The sequence below is a fragment of the Nicotiana tomentosiformis genome, chromosome 4 (assembly GCF_000390325.3).
Source record: "Nicotiana tomentosiformis chromosome 4, ASM39032v3, whole genome shotgun sequence".
Taxonomy (NCBI): domain Eukaryota; kingdom Viridiplantae; phylum Streptophyta; class Magnoliopsida; order Solanales; family Solanaceae; genus Nicotiana; species Nicotiana tomentosiformis.
Genome location: NC_090815.1, coordinates 48,637,256 through 48,662,122, shown reverse-complemented (window position 1 = coordinate 48,662,122; position 24,867 = coordinate 48,637,256). Strand labels below are relative to the sequence as shown.

Genomic DNA, 24,867 nt, shown 5'->3' with positions numbered 1-24,867 from the left:
GTTCTTGCCTGTACCCTTATTCAACTACCTCTAGTCAATGAACATCCTCATAGAGCCGTCTTTCTTCTTCACAAATAGAACTGGAGCACCCTAAGGCGAGACACCTAGTCTGACGAAACATTTATCAAGCAACTCTTGAAGCTATTACTTTAATTCCTTCAACTCCACTGGTGCCATGTGATATGGTGGGATAGATGTGGGTTGAGTGCTCGGCGCCAAGTCAATACCAAAATCGATATCCCTATCGGGTGGCATGTCTTGTAGGTCTACTGGGAACACATCTAGAAACTCTCTCACTATCTTAACTGACTCTACTATAGGAGTATCAGCACTGACATTCCTCACAAAGGATAAATATGCCATGCACCCCTTGTCAACCATCTGTTGTGCCTTCAGAAAGAACACATCTCTACTAAGAACATGACCCAATGTACCTCTCCACTGCAACCTCGACAACCCCGGCATAGCCAATGCCACGGTCTTAGTGTGACAATCAAGAATAGCATGATATGGTGACAACCAATCCATGCCTAAAATCACATTAAAGTCCACCTTATTGAGTAACAGAAAGCCAACCCTAGTCTCATAACCCCCGATAATGACCAAACACGAACGATAAAGACGGTCTACCACAATAGAATCCCCATTAGGTGTAGACACATAAATAGGGGTACTGAAAGTATCACGAGATATATCCAAATATAAAGCAAAATAAGATGACAGCATCAGATGCAACACCCTCAGTCCTACCAGGGAAAGCATAACAATGGGCCTAGCCTCCCCCACTAGGACGTCCTCTTCCGGCCTGCCCTCCACCCTTAGCGGGTTGTGCAGATGGAGTAGCAACTGGAGAAGCAACCACAGCCTGAGTACCCAGTGGAGATCCACCCCTCCTAAGTCTGGGATAATTCCTCACCATGTGCCTGACATCACCATACTCAAATCAACCTCTCTGCAGGAATAGTTGTTCATATTGAGTCTAACTCGGATGGCTAGAACAACCACTATAGGCACCTTGTGCAAGAGGTGCATTGGAAGATGACTGTCTAAAATGAGTACTTTGGGTTCCCTGAATAGTTGGAGCACTGCGAGTAACATAAAGTGCAGACTGAACTGGTCAACTGATATAACATCGATCATGATGAGCTTAAACTGTAGAGCGGGAACCACTAAACCTCCAAAATCTTGATGCCTCTTGGCCTCTCTATCTCCTCTCTCTTGTTCTCGAATACGCTCCAACCTCCTAGTGATCTCCATAAATTGCTGGAACGGAGTGTCAGTCTCCAACTCCGGTGCTATCCTAAATCTAAGACCATAACCGAGTCCCTCAACAAATCTACGAACTCTCTATCTAAAAGTAGAAACCAAATCAAGTGCATGACAAGAGAAGTCACTGAACCTCATACCATACTATAACACAATCATAGTTTCCTAGCGCAATTGCTCAAACTCTGTGCGTAACACATCCCCGAGGGTCTGTGGAATGAACAACCTAAGAAATAGATCAATGAACTGAGCCCAAGTAAGTGGTGCTGCGCCAGCTAGCCTACTCTCCTCATATGCCTTCCACTATCTGTATGTCGGCCCCGTCAGCTGGAAAGTAGTAAGGTCAACCCTACTCACCTCCTCTATGCCCATAGTGCATAGAATACAATGACACTGGTCTAGAAAACTATGTTCATCCACAGAAGCCGTGCCACTGAAAGTAGAAGAAAAATACTTCTTGAACCTCCCTAACCTCTTCTTCTCCTCTGACACCACTGGCCTGACCTCAGGCTGAACCGCAATCACGAGCTGCACTGGCATTACACCCATATCATGCCCCAAACCTAGGGAGGCAAGACTGGCACCCAGTTCCTCACTTGACCAAGCGTACAAACCTGAGACTGAGAGACTCTAAACATACATTGTGATACTTTGGCCAATAGGGCCACATTGCAGGACAATTTGTGAAATAAAATATAAAACTGAACATGGAGTAGCTCCAACTGAAAAATCAGTATAAAGCTGGGCCGACAAGGTCATCATAACTACTACAGTTGACAAACAAAAAAAATATACATACAAGGCCTACAAAGCCAACATTCTGCACTAACTAACAGGACATGTCTACTAGCCTCTATTGATGGATGTACTGTGGTCGGAACAGGGCCTTGACCTACCCATATAATCATTATATATGTATGCACAATATGTACTCAAAATCCTAGACTCGGTAACTCCGAATGACATGGAGCTTACCGATCAAGCTGAACTTGGACAATACCTACTGAGGAGGTCCACTCTCTTGTCTATTTGAACCTCCAGGCATTAAATGTAGCGTCCCCGGCAAAAGAGACATTAGTACGAAATAATGTACCGAGTATGTAAGGCAATAGAATAAGTGAAAGCTAAAACTGAACTGATAATATAATAATTGTAAGTAACTAGGAATCAAAGATGATCTGAAAATATGTTTACCTGCTGATACTGACTAAACTCTCTCAATATAGTAAGTAAAATAGTTGTTCGGACCTATTAGTCTTGGTACGTGTAATTGCTCAGCCATAGTAGACTCGCTCATAGGTGCTTGGCCATACTACGCTCGGTAACTGGACCATTATGGGCTCTCTCATAGGTGCTCGGCTATATTAGGCTCGATATATAACTTAACATATGATCAGAGGTTGCCCAATAAGGGCCTGCCGCTGATTATAGCTCGGTGGTGGTGAAAATACTGTAGTACTGTATATATATGAACTCTCTGCTCTCTTGACTGAAAGAAGACAATACTTAACTGAATATAAAGTCACTATAAAGGAGAATACTGTAACTTATGAGACTAGGATAATGTACATAAGTTCAGGAATACGAACTTCTCTTTATGTCTCGTTATCAAAAGCATGTAGTTACGGGATCATGCCAAAATGAAGGAAAGTTTTAGCCTTAACATACCTTATATATATCTGTCCAATAACCATATTGAAATCCACTCGTCGCACATTAATCTAAAAGAACGATAGTGACATTATTGTTAAGCTACGAAAGAAACAATTATTGTACAACAAACGACAAGCTTATTCTATATTAAATCAGGCAGCACCTACCTTGTTTTTGTTATATTCCCCCACTTTCAATATTGTAGAAACAACCCAAAAACAACCAGTAGCTATACAAAATACAACTAGCACAAACGATACGTCGAGTGGCAAGTTCGATTCATGTCTAATAAAACCATATTTTCAAACCCTTTCCCTCTTTTTTTGGAATATGTTAATAGTAACAACAATAATATACTCAGATTATTCCCCCTATTTTCCAGCCATAAAATGCTGAAAGAACACCTCTCAAACAGTCCAACAACCAACAACAACATAACTACGATTTATGCCCATTACTTTGCGGATTTCTAATCGAATAAGCTAGCCACAAATTATACAAGTTTAAATACATTGAAAAGAGAGGATTCCTTACCTTAGAATAGCATACAACTCAAATCCGAGATTACTTCACCTTGAAGAAACCCTCAAATCAACTACAACAAGAGAACTCAAGTTCTACAAACACCACAGGATTTCCGACGCAAGGTGTATGTTGTTTTCCTTTGTATAAACTCTAGGATCATGGGTTAACTATTGGAGAGCATCTAGGAGTGTTTTGGAACTGTTTTGGCCGAGAAAAATGATTTAAAACAAGTTAGAACTGACTTAAATACGAATATCTCTCTGTTGCGACATTGTATGGATGAACGGTTTAATGCATTGAAAACTAGACTCTTAGACCTTCAATTTCATGGACGGATCACCTTGTAGTTCTTATTATATTGAGAGAAAAACTTTTCTTCATTTGACCCAATTTCAAGCTTATTTATGAATGTAACTTCTAATGACCTTTGCCAACTTTAGTTTTACAACTTGCCTGACTTCAAGGCTTATCATACAACTATTATATAATTAAATTCCTTAAAAAATGACCTCCTTTGGATAATGAGTGCTCCTAGTTTTACCCCAAAAGTATGGGTTATAACATCTTTGATTCATTTAGCCTTCTCCTCACGATACTTCCTTAATACTTGTTTTAGCCCATCATTATCTTCACAAAGGTTCTTAAACTCTCCGGCTCATAATGATTTACTGGAGAATTATTCTAACATTAAAGTACGGGGTGTAACAACCCGGAACCTGATCAACATGAGCCCGCTGCTCTGGAGTGCAGACGGCGGTAGTCTGAGCTCCTCCCCCAGCCTAAGAGGTAGCTAGTGCAACTGGGATCAACCCCGCCTGATCCAGGGTACCAAACATGCTCAGGAAGTGCATTAAAATTTTCGGAAGTGCAGGGGTAGTAACATGTACCTCAGGTGTCAGCTCCCCAACCGGAGCTGCTGGTGGCTTCTTAGTTGCGGCCCTAGCATAGACCCTCACTGCAGCACATGCTCCGCCTTTGTCTCGACCCCTACCTCGACCTTTAGAAATATTGGCATCAGGGGCAGCATCATCAGTAACCGAAGCTCATGCCCTCACCATCTGTGTAACGATCCGACCAGTCATTTTGATAATTAATATTTCGTTTGATGGCATAAGCTCTCGAGTAGCTTTGTATTGTGTATTATGACTTGCGTGTGCGGTCGAATTCAATTTTCGGATGATTCAGGGTTGATTTGGAAGAATGATTATTGTTTTAGAAACTTAAGGGGTAAGAGTTGATCGAAGTTTGACTTTTGTGTTTACGACTCCGAAATGGTGTTTTGATGGTTCGAATAGCTTCGAATGGTTGATTTGATGTATTTTGGCGAACGTTGGAAAGTTGAAGGTTTGGAAGGTTGAGAGGTTTCACCGAGAGTTGACTTTCTTGATATCGGGTCTGGATTGCGATTCTTAGAATTGGTATAGCTCCATGTGTCACTTGGAAATTGCATGCAAAATTTGACATCATTACGGGTTGATTTGGTTTGATTCGGCACGAGTTGTAGAAGATGAAAGTTCATTAGTTCATTAGGATTGAATTGAGGTGTGATTCATAGTTTTGATATTGTTTGACATGATTTGGGGCCTCGAGTAGGTCCGCGTTATGTTATGAAACTTGTTGGTATGCTAGGATAGGGTCCGGGGGACCTCGAGTGTGTTTCGGACGAGTTTCGAGTCATTTCCATGTGTTAAGGAAGTTTAGTTCTGGTGTTTTGCACATGCTCATATTGGAGTACATATGCGGATTCGCTTCTGCGTGCATGGTGTCGCTTGTGTGGTGTTAAGGCCTGGGCAGGAGATTCGCTTATATAGGTAAAGGATCGCAGGTGCATAGTAGCATCTACGGGTTATTGATCGCAGATGTGATAAAGCCAGCTTCTGCGTTTGTGCGGGTGCTTCTGCGTCGTCGTAGGGGCGACCGCTTGTGCGCATGTGCGGTCGTTGGTCTGGTAAGTGAAAACCGCAGATGCAGAATTTGGATCGCAAAAGCAAGAGCACAGATGCGTTGTTTTGCCTGCAGATGCGGAAATCGATGGGCAGCTTCATATGTATCGAGGATTTGGTTATTTTTATCATATTTTGAGTTGTATAGCTCAGAGTTAGGCGATTTTGGAGGAGATTTTAATGATTTGGATTGGGGTAAGTATTCTTGACCTGGATTTGGTTATATTTTATGATTACATCTTTGTTTTTATCATTTAATTAGTGATTTGAATTGGAGGAATTGGGATTTTTTGTAAAAACTTCTAAAATGTAAAATGATGATTTGAAGGCCAATTTGATATCGGAATTGGATAATTTTAGTATGGTTGGACTCGTATCGGAATGGGTGTTCGGATTTTGTTAGATTTGTCAGGTTCTGAGGTGCGGGCCCGGGGTTGACTTTTTGGGTTGATTTTAGTTTTCATTAAAGATCAAAACTTTATTATCCGGAATAGTTTCCTATGGCTTTTATTTATGGTATTAAGTTAGTTTTGCTAGATTCTAGCCGCCTGAAAGTTGTTTCACATGAGAAGGTCATTTTAGAGTTTTAATTTAGCTTCTCTGAGGTAAGTGTCTTGCCTAACCTTGTGTGGGAGAACTACTCCTAGGATTTGGGATTTATTGTGTTAATTGAATTATGTGAAAGACGTGTATGCGAGGTGACGAGTGCGTACTCAGACTTATATGGGTAAATTGACAAGTTTAGACTCTTAGGCTTCTTTCATGTATTTATTTGAAATTGTTAGCACATGTTATATATTTTATTTGTCATGTTTACTCTCACATGCTTTATTTGAAATTGCTGTTACATGTCATATCCTTTACTTATCAAGTTTACTCTTATATGCTTTAATTGAAGTCGTTACCTCTTTTATTGTAATGTGACCTCCTTTATTATTGAGTTACTCTTAATTGAAATTGTTGTTACACGATACCCTTTCATTGTCGGCTTATTCTCATGCACTTAGACGTAGGTGCTAGCTCATGCCATCTCTTTCATTGTTATCTTACTCCACACACTAAAATTTGGAAGTTTGCCATTTCATGGAAATACCTTTATTATTAAGTTTCTTATTAAGCAATTAATTGAAGTTGAAGTTATTGAAAGTTATTAATATATTTTAATTGAAGTTGTGTTTAAAGAGGGTGTTTTTCATTATTGAGTTACTTTCCCATTCATTTTGTTGCTATTGAGATTCTATACACATTGTGTTTGAGCCGTGGGCTATGTGATATGGTGATATTTGTATCGTTGTTTTAGAAAGGTTGTGGCCTATGGGCACTTGTGGTACGAGTTGACATGGCGTGTTGTTGCAAAGTTAGCACATGTAAATTGTTATGTGGATTGGTTATTGTTATGTGGAGCATAAGGGCGGCATCTCACTTTTGTTGTAATGCAGAGCATAAAGGTGGCATATCACTGTTGTTGATTGTGCGGAGTGATATGGGTGGCTATTGTGTTATTTTTCGGGTGGAGTGATAAGGGCTTATATTATATGGAGTGATACAGGTGGCTAATGATATTGTCAGGGCGGAGTGAAACGGGTGGCTATCGGAGAGATAAGGGTGGGAATGTCAGGGATGATAGGTGATGGCATGGGGGCATTATGTTGACGTTATTCGTGTAATGGTGTGATTTTCCTTATGTATGTCATACACCTTACACGACTTGTTGTGTTGCTTCAATGAGCTTGTAACGACCCGACCGGTCGTTTTGATCTCTAGCGCATCGTCTGGCAGTTCGAGTCCTTGAGTAGCTTCACTTCATATTTTATGACTTGTGCGTGTGGTCGGAATTAAATCTCGGGAAGTTCGGAATTTATTTGGATAGAAATTCTAGATTCAAAAGCTTTAAGTTGGAAAAATTGACTAAGGTCTGACTTTTGAGTAAACAACCTCAAAATCGGAAATTGAAGGTTCTAATAGGTTCGCATGATGATTTCGGACTTGGGTATATGTTCGGGTTGAGTATCGGGTGGTCCGGGAGCATTTTCGGCGCTTATTATGGAAAGTTAACATTTTGAAACTTTGAGAATTTCTTAAGTTTGATTTGAAGTCGACTTTAATGTTATCGATGTCCGTTTGAGGTTCTGAGCCTTGGAATAGGTTCGTATCATGATTTCTGACTTGCACGCAAAGTTTGTCGTCTTTTTGGAATGTTTAATTGTAATTCGGACGCGTTCGGCGAAGTTTGAAAATTGGAAAGTTGAAAGAAAGGTTTTGGCCGTCGATTTGTAATTTTGATGTTGTTTTACGTGATTTGAGGCTTGGACTAAGTCCATATCGTGTTTTGGGATGTGTCGGTATGTTTGGACGGGGGTCCCGGATCGAGTTTGGACTTGGGAGAGGTGCTGAGGCAGCTGGGATCTAGTGCAATCGCACCTGCGTGGAAAGGGCCGCAGGTGCGAGCCCGCAGGTGCGGCGTTATGGCCGCAGAAGCGACTTTTGGACTAAGCTGGGATGGCCGCAGATGCGAGGATATTTCCACATCTGCGAGCCCGCAGATGCGAAGGGTCTCCGCAGAAGCAGAAAACGAGATGGGCAGCTTGGGTCGCAGAAGCGAAAGGTCTCCGCACGTGCGGGAGCGTAGAAGCATGGGGTGGACCGCAGAAGCGGTCACGCAGGAGCGGAAACTAGTACGGAGAAGCGGATTTTCTTGGCTTGGAGGGAACCGCACCTGCGATGGATTTTTCCGCAGGTGCGAGGATCGCTAGGCAGAGGACTTGGTTTTATACGGGATTTGTCCCATTTCCTTTCATTTTACTTGGTTGGGGCGATTTTTGGAGAGCTTCAAGGGGAGATTTTTATCATCTATTGCAAGGTAAGTAATTCCCGCATATTGTATGTTAATTACACGGATTCTATAAGGATTTAACATGGAAATTTTGGGATTTTTGGTAGAAAACCTAGAATTTTGTATTCTTGGATTTTGACCATGAAATTGGACGTGGAACTTGGAATAAATTATACATTTGAGTTCGCGGTGTTATGGGTAAAGTTTATCTTAAACAAATTTCGGGATCCGGGCACGTGGGCCTGAGGGTTAGCTACACATGAGGTGATGAGAGTCCGTACGTAGCTAAAGCATATTTATGTCTGGGTAGACTTAGGACTTTATCATGTAATATTTGAATTGTTTGGACTCATTTTCTAGCTTAATTAATTGAAATTTTAACTGAAATTGATTTAGAAACATATAAATATATTAGGCCGAGTTATATCACCTTGAGTTGTTGCCAAGATATTTGATAAATTTAAAGGGGTATATTTATTATTGTGCCCATGCACTGTGTTGTAAGCACGTGTCTCGTAATCCGATAACTTCCTTCCTTTCTTGTGGAGCGGGACGAACACCTCCGCAGTATAATAGATGCATCTATGGTTTGTGCCGCTCGACCCTCGGCAGTGTACACATTATTCTGGATCGGGCCGAATGACCTCGGCATAATCGTGTGTTATATCGCTGGTAGTCCGAACATTCACGAGATTATCTTTCCACTGATGCTCGGCATTTTATATGGTATTCCTTATTCATTTGATATTGGCACTTGACATTTTCTGAGCCGTTAAGGTAGAATACAAGATTGAGAAATTTATACTTTAAAAGAAGTATTTGGAAGATTATGTAACTTATAGATTCACCCCATTATTGTTGTGTGCTTCATGTCTGCTTATGAATTATTATATTGCTTTATTGGACCTCCAGTAAGTGTCGATGTCGACCCCTCGTCACTATTTCTCCGGGCTTAGGCTAGATACTTACTGGGTACGCGTTGATTTACGTACTCATGCTGTACTTCTGCACTAAATGTGCATGATTTGACAAGTTCATTTGGTGATCATCTTGGCGCATAGGCGCACCTATTGAGGAAACTTTATGTGAGCTGCATTCCAGGCTATGCAGCGCAGTCCGCCGAGTCTCCATCGTACTATGTATTTTATCTTGTCTATTTACATTCTGGACAAATGTTATATTATTATTGTACTCCTTAGAAAATGCTCATGCACTTGTGACACCGGGTTTTGGGGTTATACTAGTTGATGTTTACGGTTTTGTATATTATTATCCCCTTTCGTTTCTTTTATAAACTACAAATATTGTACGTTCCCATAGATTTACAAGTGTACCTTATTAAAATCTATGTTTTTGAAAGTAATAAAATGAGTAATTAAATTGATAAATCATCGTTGGCTTGCCTGACGATGGCGTTGGGCGCCATCACGACCTATAGTGGATTTTGGGTCATGACAGAGCTACTCGATGTACTTGATATTATTTGTTGACTTGGGCTGTAATAGTAGACACGCACAAGTTTACACTGTAGGATGCCACTTATACTAGTTCGAGAGTATGAAATTTGACATTTATTGATCATGCCCATGTATTCTTTTATTATCTACTTCCACTGTGATTGTGAGCTTGTGATCATGTCGGGCAGATTGTGATAGTGAGCATGTGACCACGCCGAGTGAATTGTGATTGTGAGTTTGTGATCATACCGGGCTGATTGAGATATTGGCACGTGAGTTGGTCATGCGATTGTGATTAGAAATGTGGGCACAAGGTGCCGTGAGCATATAATTTGTGGTTGAGACTCGTGACTTGTGATTGTGAGATGAGGTATCTCTAAGTAATTCATTGTGAGTATTGTATTAGAACGACTTGATTAGTTGGTTGTCATGTGTTTCCCTTATATGTTCTCACTGGTACTTTAACGGTGTTCTTATTACTTTACTGTTTATATCATATGTTGATTCTTGTTTCCATTTATTGATTCCTGCTTTCATTATTAGCTTTATACTTTTATGCTGCGCAGGTTATGTTGACTAGTAGGTATCTTGACTTACCTCGTTACTACTCCACCGAGGTTAGTCTTGATACTTACTGGGTATCAATCGTGGTGTACCCATACTACACTTCTGCACATTTTTGTGCAGATCCATGTTTTGGAGATATCAGACTCATGCAGAGTTAGCTTATTGATTGCGAGGATTCAAGGTAAGCTACTTGGTCGTCGCAGTCCCTGGAGTCCTTTCCTTTTATTGTACTGTCAGCTTGTTATCCGAACAGTATTGTATTTCGATTTTTGAGATCTTTCTATGTATTCAGCTAGAGTTCGTGACTCTGTATTATCTAGTCTTGGGATGTTGTAGTGATTATTGCCGCATATGCTTATTTCACATGTATTTTGGTATTTATATAAATCTCTGATTTAAAATATCATCGTTAAATTGGCTTAATTATTGTAAGTAATCGGCTTACCTAGTCTTCGGTATACGCTCTTGGGATAGTTTTATAATAGGACCCCTGAAAAGTTTAAAACATTTGATACTTATGATGAAGAACTACTAGACACAGATTGCGTTAGAAAACAGCTTGGCAAGCTCCTTTTAGAAAGAGCTTATTGGTGAAGAATTCTGATAATTATGTAAAAGAAATACTTGTGGAAATTGTAGATGCATGGTTGTAACTCTAAGTGGGAGATTTTTGGAGTATGTACTATTGACTATGCGTTTAGATATAGTATATTCTAATAATTATCATGGTTAAAAGTCTATGTCAGAGATTATTGTGATGTATACTATTAACCATGTGTTTGGGTATATTTATTATGAAATATTATTTATTCACTTTTAAATAGATCATCTATTTGTCTGTGTCCTTTACTTATATAGTAGATGATTTAGTATATAGGGTTTAGCTTATAAACGGAAGATTAAATTACGAGTTCTTATAAGTTTACAAATTATGTTCACAATCTAAGATGAAATTGGATAAACCATCGGAATATTTGTAGCACAAAAATAAATATATGAAAATGGTACAATTTCAACTTCTTATGCTAGTAAATTTTGTATGTATTGAACGAACCAAGTAACGACAAGTATTTTATACTGACTTGATAAAATAAATCTTTAGGCCATTAAATGTACTTATATTCTTAATTTTGATATAATTATTATTAGTTTTTCATATTGATTATCATTTTATTTATTAAAAGGCAAAAATCTTTTATGGATCTATATGCCTAGTAAATTGGACAATGATGTGTGACGACCCGATAGGTCGTTTTGAGTACTAGCCTTAATTTTTGTATTCCGAGACCTCTCTTAACTTCATTTGATGTTTATTGATTTGTGTGCATGGTCCGTGTCATTTTTCGGAAAGTTTTTATGTAATATTTTGATGAAAATGTGATTTTTTTGCCTAAAATGAGACTTGAGTTGACCACGACCAACATTTTTGGTAAATGACCTAGGATCGGTATTTTGACTATTCCGGTAGGTTTGTACGATAATTTTGGACTTGTACGCACGTTTGGTTGGGGTTCGGGAGTGACCCGAGCGCATTTCGGTACGTTATGTGATAAATTATGAAAAATAGTTTTAATGTTGAAGTTCTTGAGTTTTGATAATCAATTCGTGTTATTTGATGTTATTTTGACGATTTGAGGTAGCAAGCAAATTTGTAGGATGGTATTACACTTGTTTCCATGTTCGGTTTGGAGCCCGAGGGGCTCGGGTGAGTTTCGGATGAGTTTAGAACAGCTGATGCATAGTTGTGGCTGGTGTCAACTTGTAGATCTCGCAAATGCAAGCCTCACTTTTGCAACTGACTGCTTGCATCTACGAAGGGAGCTGGGAAATGGGCACTTCGCAAATACGAAGTTTTGATCGCAAATGCGGACTGTGGGAGCTCCGCAAATGCGAAATACCTGTCACATTTGCGACACTTGGGAAAGCTGGCCAGCTTCGCAAATGCGAAGCTTTGATCTCAAATGCGCACGTGGTTGGAGCCTGTTGCACTGGTCTCTTTTGCGATTAGAGTTTCGCAAATGCGGGCTTCGCAATTGCGAACAAGAATACGCAATTGCAATACCTGCAACTGGGTAAAAGAGGAAAAATGGGGACTTAGCTCATTTTACACCATTTCTCAACCCCAAACACTCTAGATGCGATTTTTTAAGAACGTTTTCTTCCCAAATTCATTGGTAAGAAACTCTAATTCTTTTTCTATCAATTCCCCATTACTTTTTATGAGTTTTTTAACATCAAATCTATGAATTTTATGGTAAAAATTAGGGGTTTTGGGTAGAATTTAGGGATTTTGAAAAATTGAGATTTAGACCTTAAATTGAGGTCGGATTTCGAAATAAATCACATAATCGGGCTCGGGGGTGAATGGGTAATCGGGTTTTAGTCCAAATCTCGAATTTCGACCAAGCAATCTCGGGGTTGACTTTTATTGACTTTTTAAAAAATGATCAAAATTTAACATTTTTCATTTGTGGGTATTTCCTAAAGCTTATTTTGAATTGTTTGAACAATATTTGGATAGATTCAGTTAGTTTGGAGGCTTGTCCGAAAGGAAAAGTCGTGCTTGATTGTTGATTTGGTTGCGAAAAGAGGTAAGTGTCGTGTTTCTTTGACTTGAGGGAATTAGGACTTGTTGATCTATCTGTTACGTGAATTATGTGTGGGGGACAGCTTATATGCGAGGTGACGAGTGTATATGCATTGCCATGGGTTAAAGTAGGATAGTTGGGCTATTTATCTTTGCATCATCATTTATTCCATGTTATATTTCGTTACATGTTTTGATTGCTACATGTCCTTACTTATTATCCATTCCTTATTGTTATCTGTTATTTAGTTGTTACTTGTTTCAGTTTATTAATTCCTCACTCAATACCTGCTTACCTTCTATATGTTCCTACCTGTATTATTTGTATATCTTCATTGTCTCATGTTTTTACTTGTTTTTATTGTCCTTATATTACTTGTTGCTCTTCATTATATTATTTCGAATTTTGTGAGTCCTCTAGCTACTCTTGTATTGATGATTTGTCGAGGTTTATGAATGCGAGGTATTGGTTATTCTCCGTTGTACCGGTAGTTCCTTGTTGCTCTATACGTTATATTTTCTATTTGTGCTGAGATTACGGAATTGGGTTGTGTTAAGTTGTTCATGTTAATGATTTGATATTGGGAACGGATTGCGCACTGTAACTGTATTGAAATGAATTAATAATGAGAACGGGTTATATGTTGCAACAGATATTGATGTGATATTGGGATAGGGTGGAATGCCGCAACAGATATTGTAATAAATGTTGGGATCGGGTTGCGTGCCGCAACAAAGAATGATGTATTGTAGCTGTCAGTAGTTGTTGTATTTTATCTTGGTAGTGAAATGAGGTTACGAGATGATGTTATTCCGGGGCCATCTGTTAATTGACCTTTGAGTCTGTTTTTATGAGTTTATTTGCTTTTCTTTATATTTTTGTTGTCTTTTATTATTATCCGTATATGTTTATAGTGAGTGTCTTGTCATAGCCTTATTTCTACTTCGTCGAGGTTAGGCTCGACACTTACAGAGTATGTGGGGTCGGTTGTACTCATACTACACTTCTGCACTTCTTGTGCAGATCCTGATGTTAGTCCCGGAGGTGCATAGAGGAGTTCGATCGGATCCGACTTGTCTAGGAGACTTACGGTAGATATGCGCGGTGTTTGCAGTCCCTGAAGTCCCCTTCTATCTTGTTTTACTGTTGTTCTAAATCAGACAGTAGTACTTCATTTCTGACCATGTTTGTAGTATTCTAGACGCTGCTTATGTATTTGTGACTCCTTCTGGGAATAGTATAGAAATGCGTTACTTATGTCTTTATCACATGTATTTCAGATTATTTCAGTTTTGAATTATCAAGGTTCAACTTTTAAATTGTTAAAATTGGTTAATTCTATGGTTGATGTCCGCTGGTCTAGCAAGTGGGTATTATGCACCATCACGGCCTCATAGTTGGGGTTCCGGGTCATGACATGATGATATATATTGGAGACGTAATAGTTAGTTGATGGAATTCATATCTCGGTCTTGAGATTAATGATACGCCTTTATGAGAACTTTTAATTTTTTATGTGTAAACCATGCAGGTGAATTTTATACTCGTCACAAGAAATAAGTTAAGCAAACGTCTAAAGGAAATAATCATGTGTTAAATTGTTAGTAATTTAATTTATTTGATTACTATCCTAATCTTAATATGAGGAGTTAAATAAGGTTTAATGGAATAATTTTGATATTGAACCTCTCATACATGGTCTTGCGACTTTGTGGAGACCTGTGTTTTTGGTACTGCGACCCCTTTCAAAGGAGGCACCTTCTCCCAACCTTGAGGAATGCAATTATGAATTTTAATGAAATAATTCATAATTTATTATGTTAGTATTAATTCAGATATTTTGAATTAAGTCCATAATAGGAAATCTTGCTAATTAAATTATGTGGTCCCTATTGTGCCTGAATAATTAGGAATTAGATGGGATCCTATTTCTTGGTGAAAAATTAAGACCCAACAGGCTTAGGAAAGGGTTTTAAACTTAAAACTTGTGGTTATTTAAAGGGTTTATTTCCATCAAGGAGGCTACACGTTTTCGATATACATTTTTCCATGGAGAAAATTTGACCACACGAATCTTGCAAATTTCTAGTACTATTTGGGTAACATAGTAAAAGATCGTGGAACTAGAGTATGATCTCGTTAACAGGTTTTGCTTATGCTTGGAGGCTCTTTTCGCGATCGCGATCACACTTCAAGAAATAAGTATCGATTTTATGTTTGATTAATATATTATTATGTGTTGTTTATATTATATGCAAATGACCCTGCTATTTGTTTTCGCAGTATATACATGTATTCCATCAATTAGCATGTAAACGATGCGTTTAGCGGTTGATGACCATTTAATGTACCTTAAAAACATTATAAAAATAAATCAAGGTGCTATATAGGGGGTGAGGGAGGGGTGGGGTAGGTGGCTAAGAGGCAACTAGAGTGGAATGACACTATGAAATTTGTTTTCCTACTTTTACTAGGAAAATCATTTTTCTTATTTTTAAGTAACTTATTTTCCTAGAGAAATAATTTTCAAAATATTTCAACCATCCAAACAATACCAAACTCACTTCAATGTCTGAATTTATAACGAAGATTAATTAGTTTGACTATCGTATTCCAAATTATATAAGATAAAGTGAAATTGAGTGAATAGTAAATTAGCACATCTAGTTGAAGAAACTTTTTTGTCCTAATAAGGTAAAAAAATAAATCATGTAGTATTGGACTAAGGTTGATCTGAATAAGATGGAGGGGATTAAAAGATTTATAAATCAAACCTAACTAATTCGAGACTGACTGATTAATCGATACAACCATGACCATAAATAAAGAAAGAGAGGCAGTACTACGTGCGATAATAATGCACACCACATGATGTATGCCTCAAGGTACGGTTTGATAGTTACGCTAAAACCGGTCTTGATCCCTTATACTATATTGAATGCTACCGTGTATCACATGATATTATTTTATAATTTGGCACAAGGCTACAACTATTTAATACTGATATTGTTTTTTAATTTGGCACAAGGCTACAGCAATTTAATACTGCTATAACCAATCAAAATTGAGACAAAAAAACGCAAATCATGCCGAAGAAAATGTCAACATCGTTTGGTGCATTCTTGAGTTCTGTTACAATGTTATTGTACCTTTTCAGTTCACAAAAAGTTACTACTTACTATTTAGACAATATCCCTATTACCTACTTCCTTATTGGATCTTGGAATATGAGATAATATTCAGCTTTGAAACTGTAATGGGAAAATTCTGAAAAGATAAAAGTAGTGCCTTTGTCTAGTTATTGCAAGTTTCAAGATTCTTGAATTTGTCAGAAATGATTGAAGTGATAGTGTAGTTTACCAAATCTTATAGCAGAAATTCCATAGTCAAAGAAGAAAGCATTATTATTCCAAAAATGGGGAAAGGAGAGATAGAAGAGAGCAGCAGTACAGTGGGATTATTGAAGAGATGCACAACTGGAGGAAGTGGGGGGTCGACAAGATGGGTGGATGGTAGTGAAGTGGACTCAGAATCACCACCTTGGTTACTCTTTGGTGATGAGGAAATTAGTAGAGAAGGTTATGGATCTGTAAGGAGAAGGCTAGTCAAGAAGCCCAAAAGAGTTGATTCTTTTGATGTTGAAGCTATGGAGATTTCTGTTGCTCATGCCAGTCACCATAAAAAGGTAAAAATGCTATTGTGTATTCATCTTCCTTTTCAATTGTTTATGGGTCATTATGAAGTATGAACAAATTAACCCTCTTTCTTAGAGCACTTGGGGGGGGGGGGGGGGGGAATATAATCTGAGATTGGATAAGATTATACGATTTCTGCGCATTAGTTAAAATGAAACTAATCAAAAGCTTGGCATAAGAGGGAGAGCATTGAGAACGTAAAAGTTTTTGTAACAACTTTTAGAGGCTGGCCAAGAAAACTTTATTGTTTCATCTTCTCCTCCTCCTTTTTGCCCAAGGCAATTCGTTATTTGACTTAATTATAGTTTCCGGCAGTTTGTTGAAGTAGTTTTGGAGTTTTTGGTCCCTATATATGGCAAGAATGTAGTAGAGCTAAGGTCGAACTTTGAGAAAAGCTTATATCCTGTTCTCTTTTCCTTTTGCGTAATGACTAGCAAGGCAACTTCCATTTTCTAGATTGTATTGGCTAACAATGTGTCATGAAAAAGTTCTTAAGATAAGAATATTAACCATAGGGATATAATTATATAAATGCTTGCTCTTCTTTCAGTTTGTACTTGTGATTATCTTTTGGAGAAGAGTTTCTACAATGGCCTACCTTCATGTCTTCCTTTACTAATTTATGTCTCTTCAAAAATCAGGAGGCTTCTCTTTTGAGTACACTTGCTCTGGCATTTCAAACGCTTGGTGTAGTATATGGTGACTTGGGGACAAGCCCTTTATATGTTTTCTCAGATGTTTTCAGCAAGGTGCCCATCACATCTGAAGTTGATGTCTTGGGGGCATTGTCCATCGTGTTATACACAATTGCTCTCCTTCCACTAATGAAATATGTATTTATAGTGCTCAAGGCCAATGATAATGGGGAAGGTATGGATAGTTCATAAAACTGCCTTTTATATATTTGACTTATCATGTGCCTGTCTTCTGGGGAAAGATGGTTTCCTTAACAACTCAATGATTTTAATGGCAGGAGGAACATTTGCACTGTATTCATTGATCTGCAGGTATGCAAATGTTAACCTTCTTCCCAATCGACAGCCAGCTGATGAACGCATCTCAAGTTTTAAGCTCAAGTTGCCCACTCCAGAGTTGGAAAGGGCTTTAAATATAAAGGAGATTTTGGAACGCAAATCTTCTCTGAAAACCCTTCTCTTGCTGTTGGTTCTGATGGGAACATCAATGATAATAGGTGATGGTATCCTGACCCCAGCAATGTCAGGTATTCTATTTATTATTTATTTTCAATTTTGTTGTCCTTGAAAGGTGTAGAAGCGTTTTTTCTAAGATCCCCCCATAAGTGGCCAACAACCAACATTGAGTGAACTTTCTAGCATCCAGTTTTGATCTTCTACGTTCGTCATAAATGCTATTCACTATCTTTGTTGAAGAAGACTAGAAGAATGGGAAAGTAGAAATGAAGTGTTTTAGAGGATGGAACAATTTTGATGTCTGTTTAAGAAATATAACACAGCAGTTGTAAAATTCAGGGGTAAGTTGTATGTCTTATTTGGTGTTATCGTGCCTATCGGAATGAAGTTACCATAGTAACTCCCTCATCAACTTAATTTGGAGAATGGTTTTCATTTAGCTCAAAAGAAAAAGGAGAATATCTTCTGCTACCATTGCTACTATTATTGATTTAAAACATATCTACAAAAAGCTGATTTTTCACTATACTTTGTGTTCCGTTCAATCACTGGCATAAGATGAACGCCTTTGTTCGGATTCTCTAAACTACCTTGTACATACTGTAGTGGTAGTGGGTGATGTGAAAGCTTCAGGTCCTCAATAAAAAAGGGTCAAATAGAAAGGAACAACCCAGGGCTAGCTAATATGATAGAAGCATCAACATCCAATTTACATTGTGCAGAACTCGTCTACAACATTGCCATTTGTTATTTCTATTTCTTCACAGGCTTGTAGCCTTAGTGTGTGAACCGGGTTCCTTGAGGTACAATTATGACTATGCTTTTAAGTTGTCTGGCACCTAGATTAGTTTCTCTAATTAGTTTCTGATTTGTTGCAGTTATGTCTGCTGTAAGTGGGCTGCAGGGTAAGATCCCCGGATTTGGCACAAGTGAGTTTCCTTGTTTTCTTTGTAATTGCTGCTACTAGCTACTTCTGAGAAGTGAACTGCAAAATTTGTGCTCTACTGGAAATGCTAAATTGGTTTCAGATAGCATGCCTCTTCTAGCTTTTACTTGTACTGTGGCAAAACTATAAATATAAATCTGACAAACCAGTGATTAAAGTTCTATTACATTGAACAAAAGGGCCTTATCAAAAACAAACAAAAAAAAAAAACATTGCAGAAAAGGGACAATATACAGGACGGGTAGAAAGAGTTGTGCTACTTGGCTTATTCAGGAAAACTACAGGATGGGAAAGAATATGTTAATCCTAAGGATCCGTAGGATTAATTATGGGTCCAAGACAACAACAAAAAGATTTGAGTCGTTTCAAATTGCATGCCTCTTCTAGCTATAAGTTTTACTGTGGGAAACTAAGGTTCCCTTACGATATGGAAAACCACCACTTTACATCTTAGTGGAATGGCAAAATTTTGGCTGTTCAGCATATGTTTAGTATCGCAGGCCTTTGATTTAAATATTCTCTAATGAAATATTTTGAAGTTCTCTCTGCACATTCATATCATGGACATTGTTATGTCCAACCATCACGAAGAGATGTGGCAAACTTGGTAGGTGACTTTGCATAAAACACCTTATTAAATTTGTTTGCAGATGCTCTTGTTATCACCTCAATTATCATCCTTGGCGCGTTATTCAGTATACAGAAATATGGGTCAAGCAAAGTGGGTTTCACATTTGCTCCTGCCCTTGCTTTGTGGTTCTTCAGTCTGGGGTCTATAGGAATTTATAACCTGCTGAAGCATGATGTAACTGTCTTAAGGGCTTTAAATCCAGCTTATATCTATCTGTTCTTCAAGAAGAACTCAACCAATGGATGGTCAGCTCTTGGTGGCTGTGTTTTATGCATCACAGGTACGTGGAGTTCCTTTCTCCGTTGGTTTGGTCTAGAGTTCTTAAAATATTTTGGTGCATGCAGAGGTCTGAGTTTTCAATTTATGTGTGCATATGTGGGGCTGCCTTCTTTACTTCTCTCACTGTGTGCGTAATGGGGAGTATGATAATTGAGACATTTGCAAAGTTTTAATTGATGGCCTAATGGCTTCTTGTCTTCTAACGAGCGCAAGCATGCATTGTTTGATTCATAAGAAACAAGGATTCAAGCTATTCTCAAAGGCAATGAATGTTCCTTTTTCCTGACTGCTCTAGCAAATGCTTCTATTGAGTTGAAATTTGATTTGCAATGTGTTATTTCATTTATGATGCATGTATCTAGGCATCCATCTGGAAAACCAGAGAAATTATTTAGAATATTAATGATATAAATGCTGTTTGAGCTTACCATGGTCTAGGGGTTCAGACATATAGCTTGAGTTCAAATCTCGATAGAACCTACTTCTTTTTCCAGGAGTCTTTTTAGTTTGTTCAGATATATATATGTTAGTGTAGGACTAAGTGTTAGATCAAGAAAAAGCTTAGTCTTAGAGAACTCATAATTTTCCTTTAAAGACGAATTATTAGATATATAGAGGATTCTACTGCCGACTCCAACTAGTTTGTAATTAAGGCATGATAATAGTAGTTGTTGATGAGTTGATAAGCTATTTGATGAATTATTGCAGGAGCGGAAGCAATGTTTGCTGATTTAGGTCATTTCTCTGTGAAGTCTATACAGGTTCCTTTTTTTATTTTGCCTTGTCTTAAAGTGTCCTCTACCTTCCCATAAATATGATTTCTGCAGCATTTGTTTCCATTCTGATGTAAGTTCACTGCTGCAGATTGCCTTCACAAGCGTGGTGTTCCCCTGCCTTTTCTTGGCCTACTTTGGCCAAGCTGCTTATCTTATGAAACACCCAAATTCATATGGCAGAGTATTTTATGATTCTGTCCCAGGTATTATTGCCAAGAGGAAGCTTGTAAACATATTTTTGCCTCTTCCTTTTTCTAGAGATTCAAATGTTGAACGGTTTTGATTATTAAGCACTTCTTTGACGCTAGTAGTTTTTGTCAACAACAGATGGTTTTTTCTGGCCAGTTTTTGGGATAGCAACTGTAGCAGCCATAATTGCTAGTCAGGCCATGATATCTGCTTCATTTTCATGTGTTAAGCAAGCTATGGCTCTTGGATGCTTCCCAAGGTTGAAGATTATTCACACCTCAAAGAAGCACATGGGTCAAATTTACATTCCTGTCATTAATTGGTTTTTGATGATAATGTGCATGCTTGTTGTTGCTGCCTTCAGGAGCACGACAGACATAGCCAATGCATATGGTTGGTCCCTAACTTTTGCAGTTTTTTTTTTGGATTTGTTAAAACAGACAAAAGATTTTTTGATCTATTCCATTCCATATGGCACTCTTTCTTTTTGGTCCACTCCAGAAAGATTGTCAAGTGTCTTTCTTGAATTGTGTGTCTAGTTCAAACACTGCTATATAAATTGATATGGACGGGAGTACTTGCTTGAAACTCTGCTGTTTGTTCTCCCTCTCAATTGCATTTGTTCTTCAACATTCACTTCTTCAAGAAGCTCCAGCTATACAAATATATCATTAGGAGCGTATTTCGGAATTAAAGCCGCAGAAGAAAAGAGAGATGGAAGAAAGAAAAGAAGAAAAAATGGCTCTGGGGCTGCTTGCCCCTCAATATTATACTCCCTTCTTTTTCTATCAAGTTATAACTTCAAGCTACTTATAGAACTAAAATGAGTTTCAGCCGTTAGTAGATCTCCTTACTTGAGCATATTTCACATGAAGCTCTTCCTTTTCTATTGCAGGCATAGCTGAAGTTGGTGTCATGATGGTTAGCACCACTTTGGTTACAGTGGTAATGCTTCTGATATGGCAAACAAATTTGTTTCTGGCTTTCTTGTTTCCACTTATATTTGGAACAATGGAGCTCATTTATATGTCTGCTGTTCTATCCAAGATCTTGGAGGGTGGTTGGCTTCCACTTGTTTTTGCGTCTTTCTTCCTCTGTGTGATGTATCTTTGGAACTATGGGAGTGTCTTGAAGTACCAGAGTGAGGTTAAGCAGAAGATTTCAATGGATTTCATGCATGAGCTTGGCTCTTCTCTTGGGACTGTAAGAGTACCAGGGATAGGTTTACTATACAATGAGCTGGTTCAAGGCATTCCCTCTATTTTTGGACAGTTCCTATTGGACCTCCCAGCTATTCACTCTGTGATAGTCTTTGTATGCATCAAGTATGTACCAGTACCTATTGTCCCTCAGGATGAAAGGTTCTTGTTTCGAAGGGTTGGTCCGAAGGACTATCATATGTTCCGTTGTGTAGCTAGATATGGCTATAAGGATGTCAGAAAAGAAGATCATCATGCGTTTGAGCAACTTTTGGTGGATAGCCTTGAGAAGTTTCTAAGAAAGGAGGCCCTGGATCTTGCTTTGGAAAGCAACCTGATTCAACAGGATCTTGATAGCATTTCCGTGAAGTCCAGGGATGAATCTGAAATACAGGATGGTGATGGAATGGACGAGCTTAAGATTCCATTAATGAGTGATCAAAGATTAGACGCAGGGGCATCAACATCAGAAGCATCTATGGCATTGCCAGCTAGTGTTATGTCAGTGGATGAAGATCCTAGTTTGGAATATGAGCTCTCTGCTCTTCGAGAAGCCACAGAATCTGGATTTACATATTTGCTTGGGCATGGGGACGTGAGGGCGAAGAAAAACTCTTGGTTCATCAAGAAACTGTCAATAAATTACTTCTATGCATTCATGAGGAAGAACTGTAGAGGAGGCGCTGCAACAATGCGTGTTCCTCACATGAATATTATCCAGGTGGGAATGACATACATGGTTTGATCTTGGTACCATTTAGCTTCTTGCTGGCCTTGTAAGTGCTGCATTAAAATTTCTTGATGCCAAATTTTTCGAGGCATACGTATTCATGTAAGAAGCATGCATTTTCAAGAACAGAACAAACTATTACACGTTCAAGTAATATTCTTATCATTATTTGCCTTCCATGGATATTCTGCTATCTTCCTAAATTATTGTTTTTTTTTTTGGTTGGTAACTAACAATTTTAGTAATTACCAGAGGAATATTTACAGAGAATAGCTAAGCTCACACAGCTTGCTAGAGTCTTGAACCATACAACAGCACAAACTCAAGCCTAAACATACGCTTGGTCTTAGAACTTTAGGCTACGGATAAGAGATCTAATTCTACATGAAGCTCGGGCATTACGTATGTAGGCTATCTCCTTAGCTACAAGTTGCACACTTTTGCTCTTCCTCTCAAACACTCGTTGATTTCTTTCGATCCAATAACTTTCACATCTTAATAAACAAGTTTTACAATTAATTTAATAATTTAGTCTCAGGATTATAATTACATTATCTTTATTATCTTAATTAGCCAAAAATCGATTTTAACAATTCAATAAATGAAGTATTATAATTATTTTTTAGTAACTAATTAATTAAAGCAATTATTAATATATTCGATGATTATATTTTATTGCGTTTAATTAGGATTAATTAAGTCTAAGTAATTTAATTTTTAAAGGGGGTTAAAAACTCAAAAGGCTACAATTGCAATTGTCTAATTAAATGTAATATGGCCAAATTTTAAACCATATACCAGCTGATTTAGCCCAAATCATACCCGGTCCAAACCCACCCATCCATCTGATTTGACGATCCGTATCACTCCGTCTAAACCAATGGCATCTGCCACATCACCGCTCTTCTACACTCACAAAAGAAACACAATATATCTGGACCGTTGATTCAAATCATCAACGGTCCATAATTAATCTCAATTTCTCTTTTATTTTTGGAATTCTGAGCGTCCTATCTTAACCGTTAGATCAAAGTAATCCAACGGTTCCCATTTTTTCAACTTTAATTATTTTTCCTTTCCTTTATTGCCAAAATATTAGAGTCGTTGATCACAATGATCTAACGGTTTCATTCGTTCACATTAAACTAACGGGCCCCTCTAACCCTAAATCATTCCAACACCACCCCGCCTCCTCCTTTTCTTCTTTCTCTCCCTATTCTCTCAATATTGTAACTCCATCAGTTCAAAAAACCTTGCACAAATTAGTGCAAGGTCACCTTAATCGAACCTAATCATCTCCTTTGTCCCTGCTAGCCGTGAGTCGCGCTTGAATCTTTCTCCTTTTGTCGTTACAATTCAAAACCCTAGACCTAAAAGAGTGACATGGGATTTCATCTGTCTTGGCTCCATTCTTTCAAATAGGATCATGCATGGATATTATATCTGGTTTCATCATTGTTATTCGATGTCTAGAGGTCAAACGCAGTGACCTCTGGACATTAGGGCTTTGACCGATGGTTCTTCACTCTTCAACGGTCGACTCCGCAACTCCTCGTGTCCAAGCAAATCCCCCGTTGCTTTTCCCCTTTGTAGTTCTCTGATTTCACCTCTATTACTACCATCATCCGTCTATCGTCACTTTCTACTATTTGTTTGAACCGATCGAAACCCTAAGTGGCTTGAACGCCACTATAAATAGGGCATTCAATGCCTTCACCTAACAAACATCAATATACATCAATACACCTAATACTACTACTAAAAGAATTAAAGTTCAAGTCTTTTCCATCAAAATTTGAGTTCCAGTATTTCCTTTCTAACTTCTCTTTCTTCTTTTCATTCTTCGTTCGAGTTCAATCTACTATGAGTTGATCGTAGAAAGTTTGAACATCCTAGACGGCTGTTAGCATCTACTTGGTTTGCTGCTCCGCAAAAGGTCAATATATGCTGACCTTTTCTCTTTAGTTTTTTCCCAAATTAGTTATGTGACTCTATGTTTATGTCGTTTATATTGAAAATTATCTGCTAAGCAATTTAGTGTGGGGTTTTACTAAGTATTGACCTTCCGGTTATTCTGTTTACTCTAAGGTTGATCATGCTCCCAGATAGTTATGTTACTTTGTGTTGTTGTTAACCTGTAATGATCATTTGAATCTTAACTCTCATAGCTTAGCTAGTCAAAATGATTCTGCATGTTCTTCCCATTAACAGATCCCGCTAAGTCTTTGCATTTAGTCAAAATTGAAACCTTATGCTGATTTTATATGTGATTTACCCTTGTTAGTTGAGAAATAGTTATACGAACACTATCATCTCAGATAGCCAATCGATTTATGTCTCTAAATCCTCTCTAATGTCTTGTTATCTCCAGTAGCAAGATAATCATGTCCACAAAATTATATTGTTGTGTCTAGTTCAATGGGTGAATCTTTTTACAAC

General features: G+C 38.1%; 1 protein-coding gene across 2 annotated transcripts; it reads left to right on the top strand.

Moving 5' to 3' along the window:
- Nucleotides 1-15,937: 15,937 nt before the first annotated feature.
- On the top strand, nucleotides 15,938-22,611 carry LOC104118956 (putative potassium transporter 12). Of its 2 annotated transcripts, XM_009630344.4 has the most exons (9): nucleotides 15,938-16,517; nucleotides 17,169-17,397; nucleotides 17,501-17,749; nucleotides 18,557-18,607; nucleotides 19,275-19,535; nucleotides 20,243-20,295; nucleotides 20,399-20,513; nucleotides 20,638-20,892; nucleotides 21,395-22,611. In XM_009630344.4, the coding sequence occupies exons 1-9, from the start codon at nucleotides 16,248-16,250 to the stop codon at nucleotides 22,441-22,443; spliced, it is 2,532 nt and encodes an 843-aa protein (XP_009628639.1). In that variant the 5' UTR covers nucleotides 15,938-16,247; the 3' UTR covers nucleotides 22,444-22,611. The 2 variants fall into 2 exon arrangements, with proteins under 2 accessions (XP_009628639.1, XP_018634054.1); XM_018778538.3 differs by lacking the exon at nucleotides 20,638-20,892.
- Nucleotides 22,612-24,867: the final 2,256 nt, after the last annotated feature.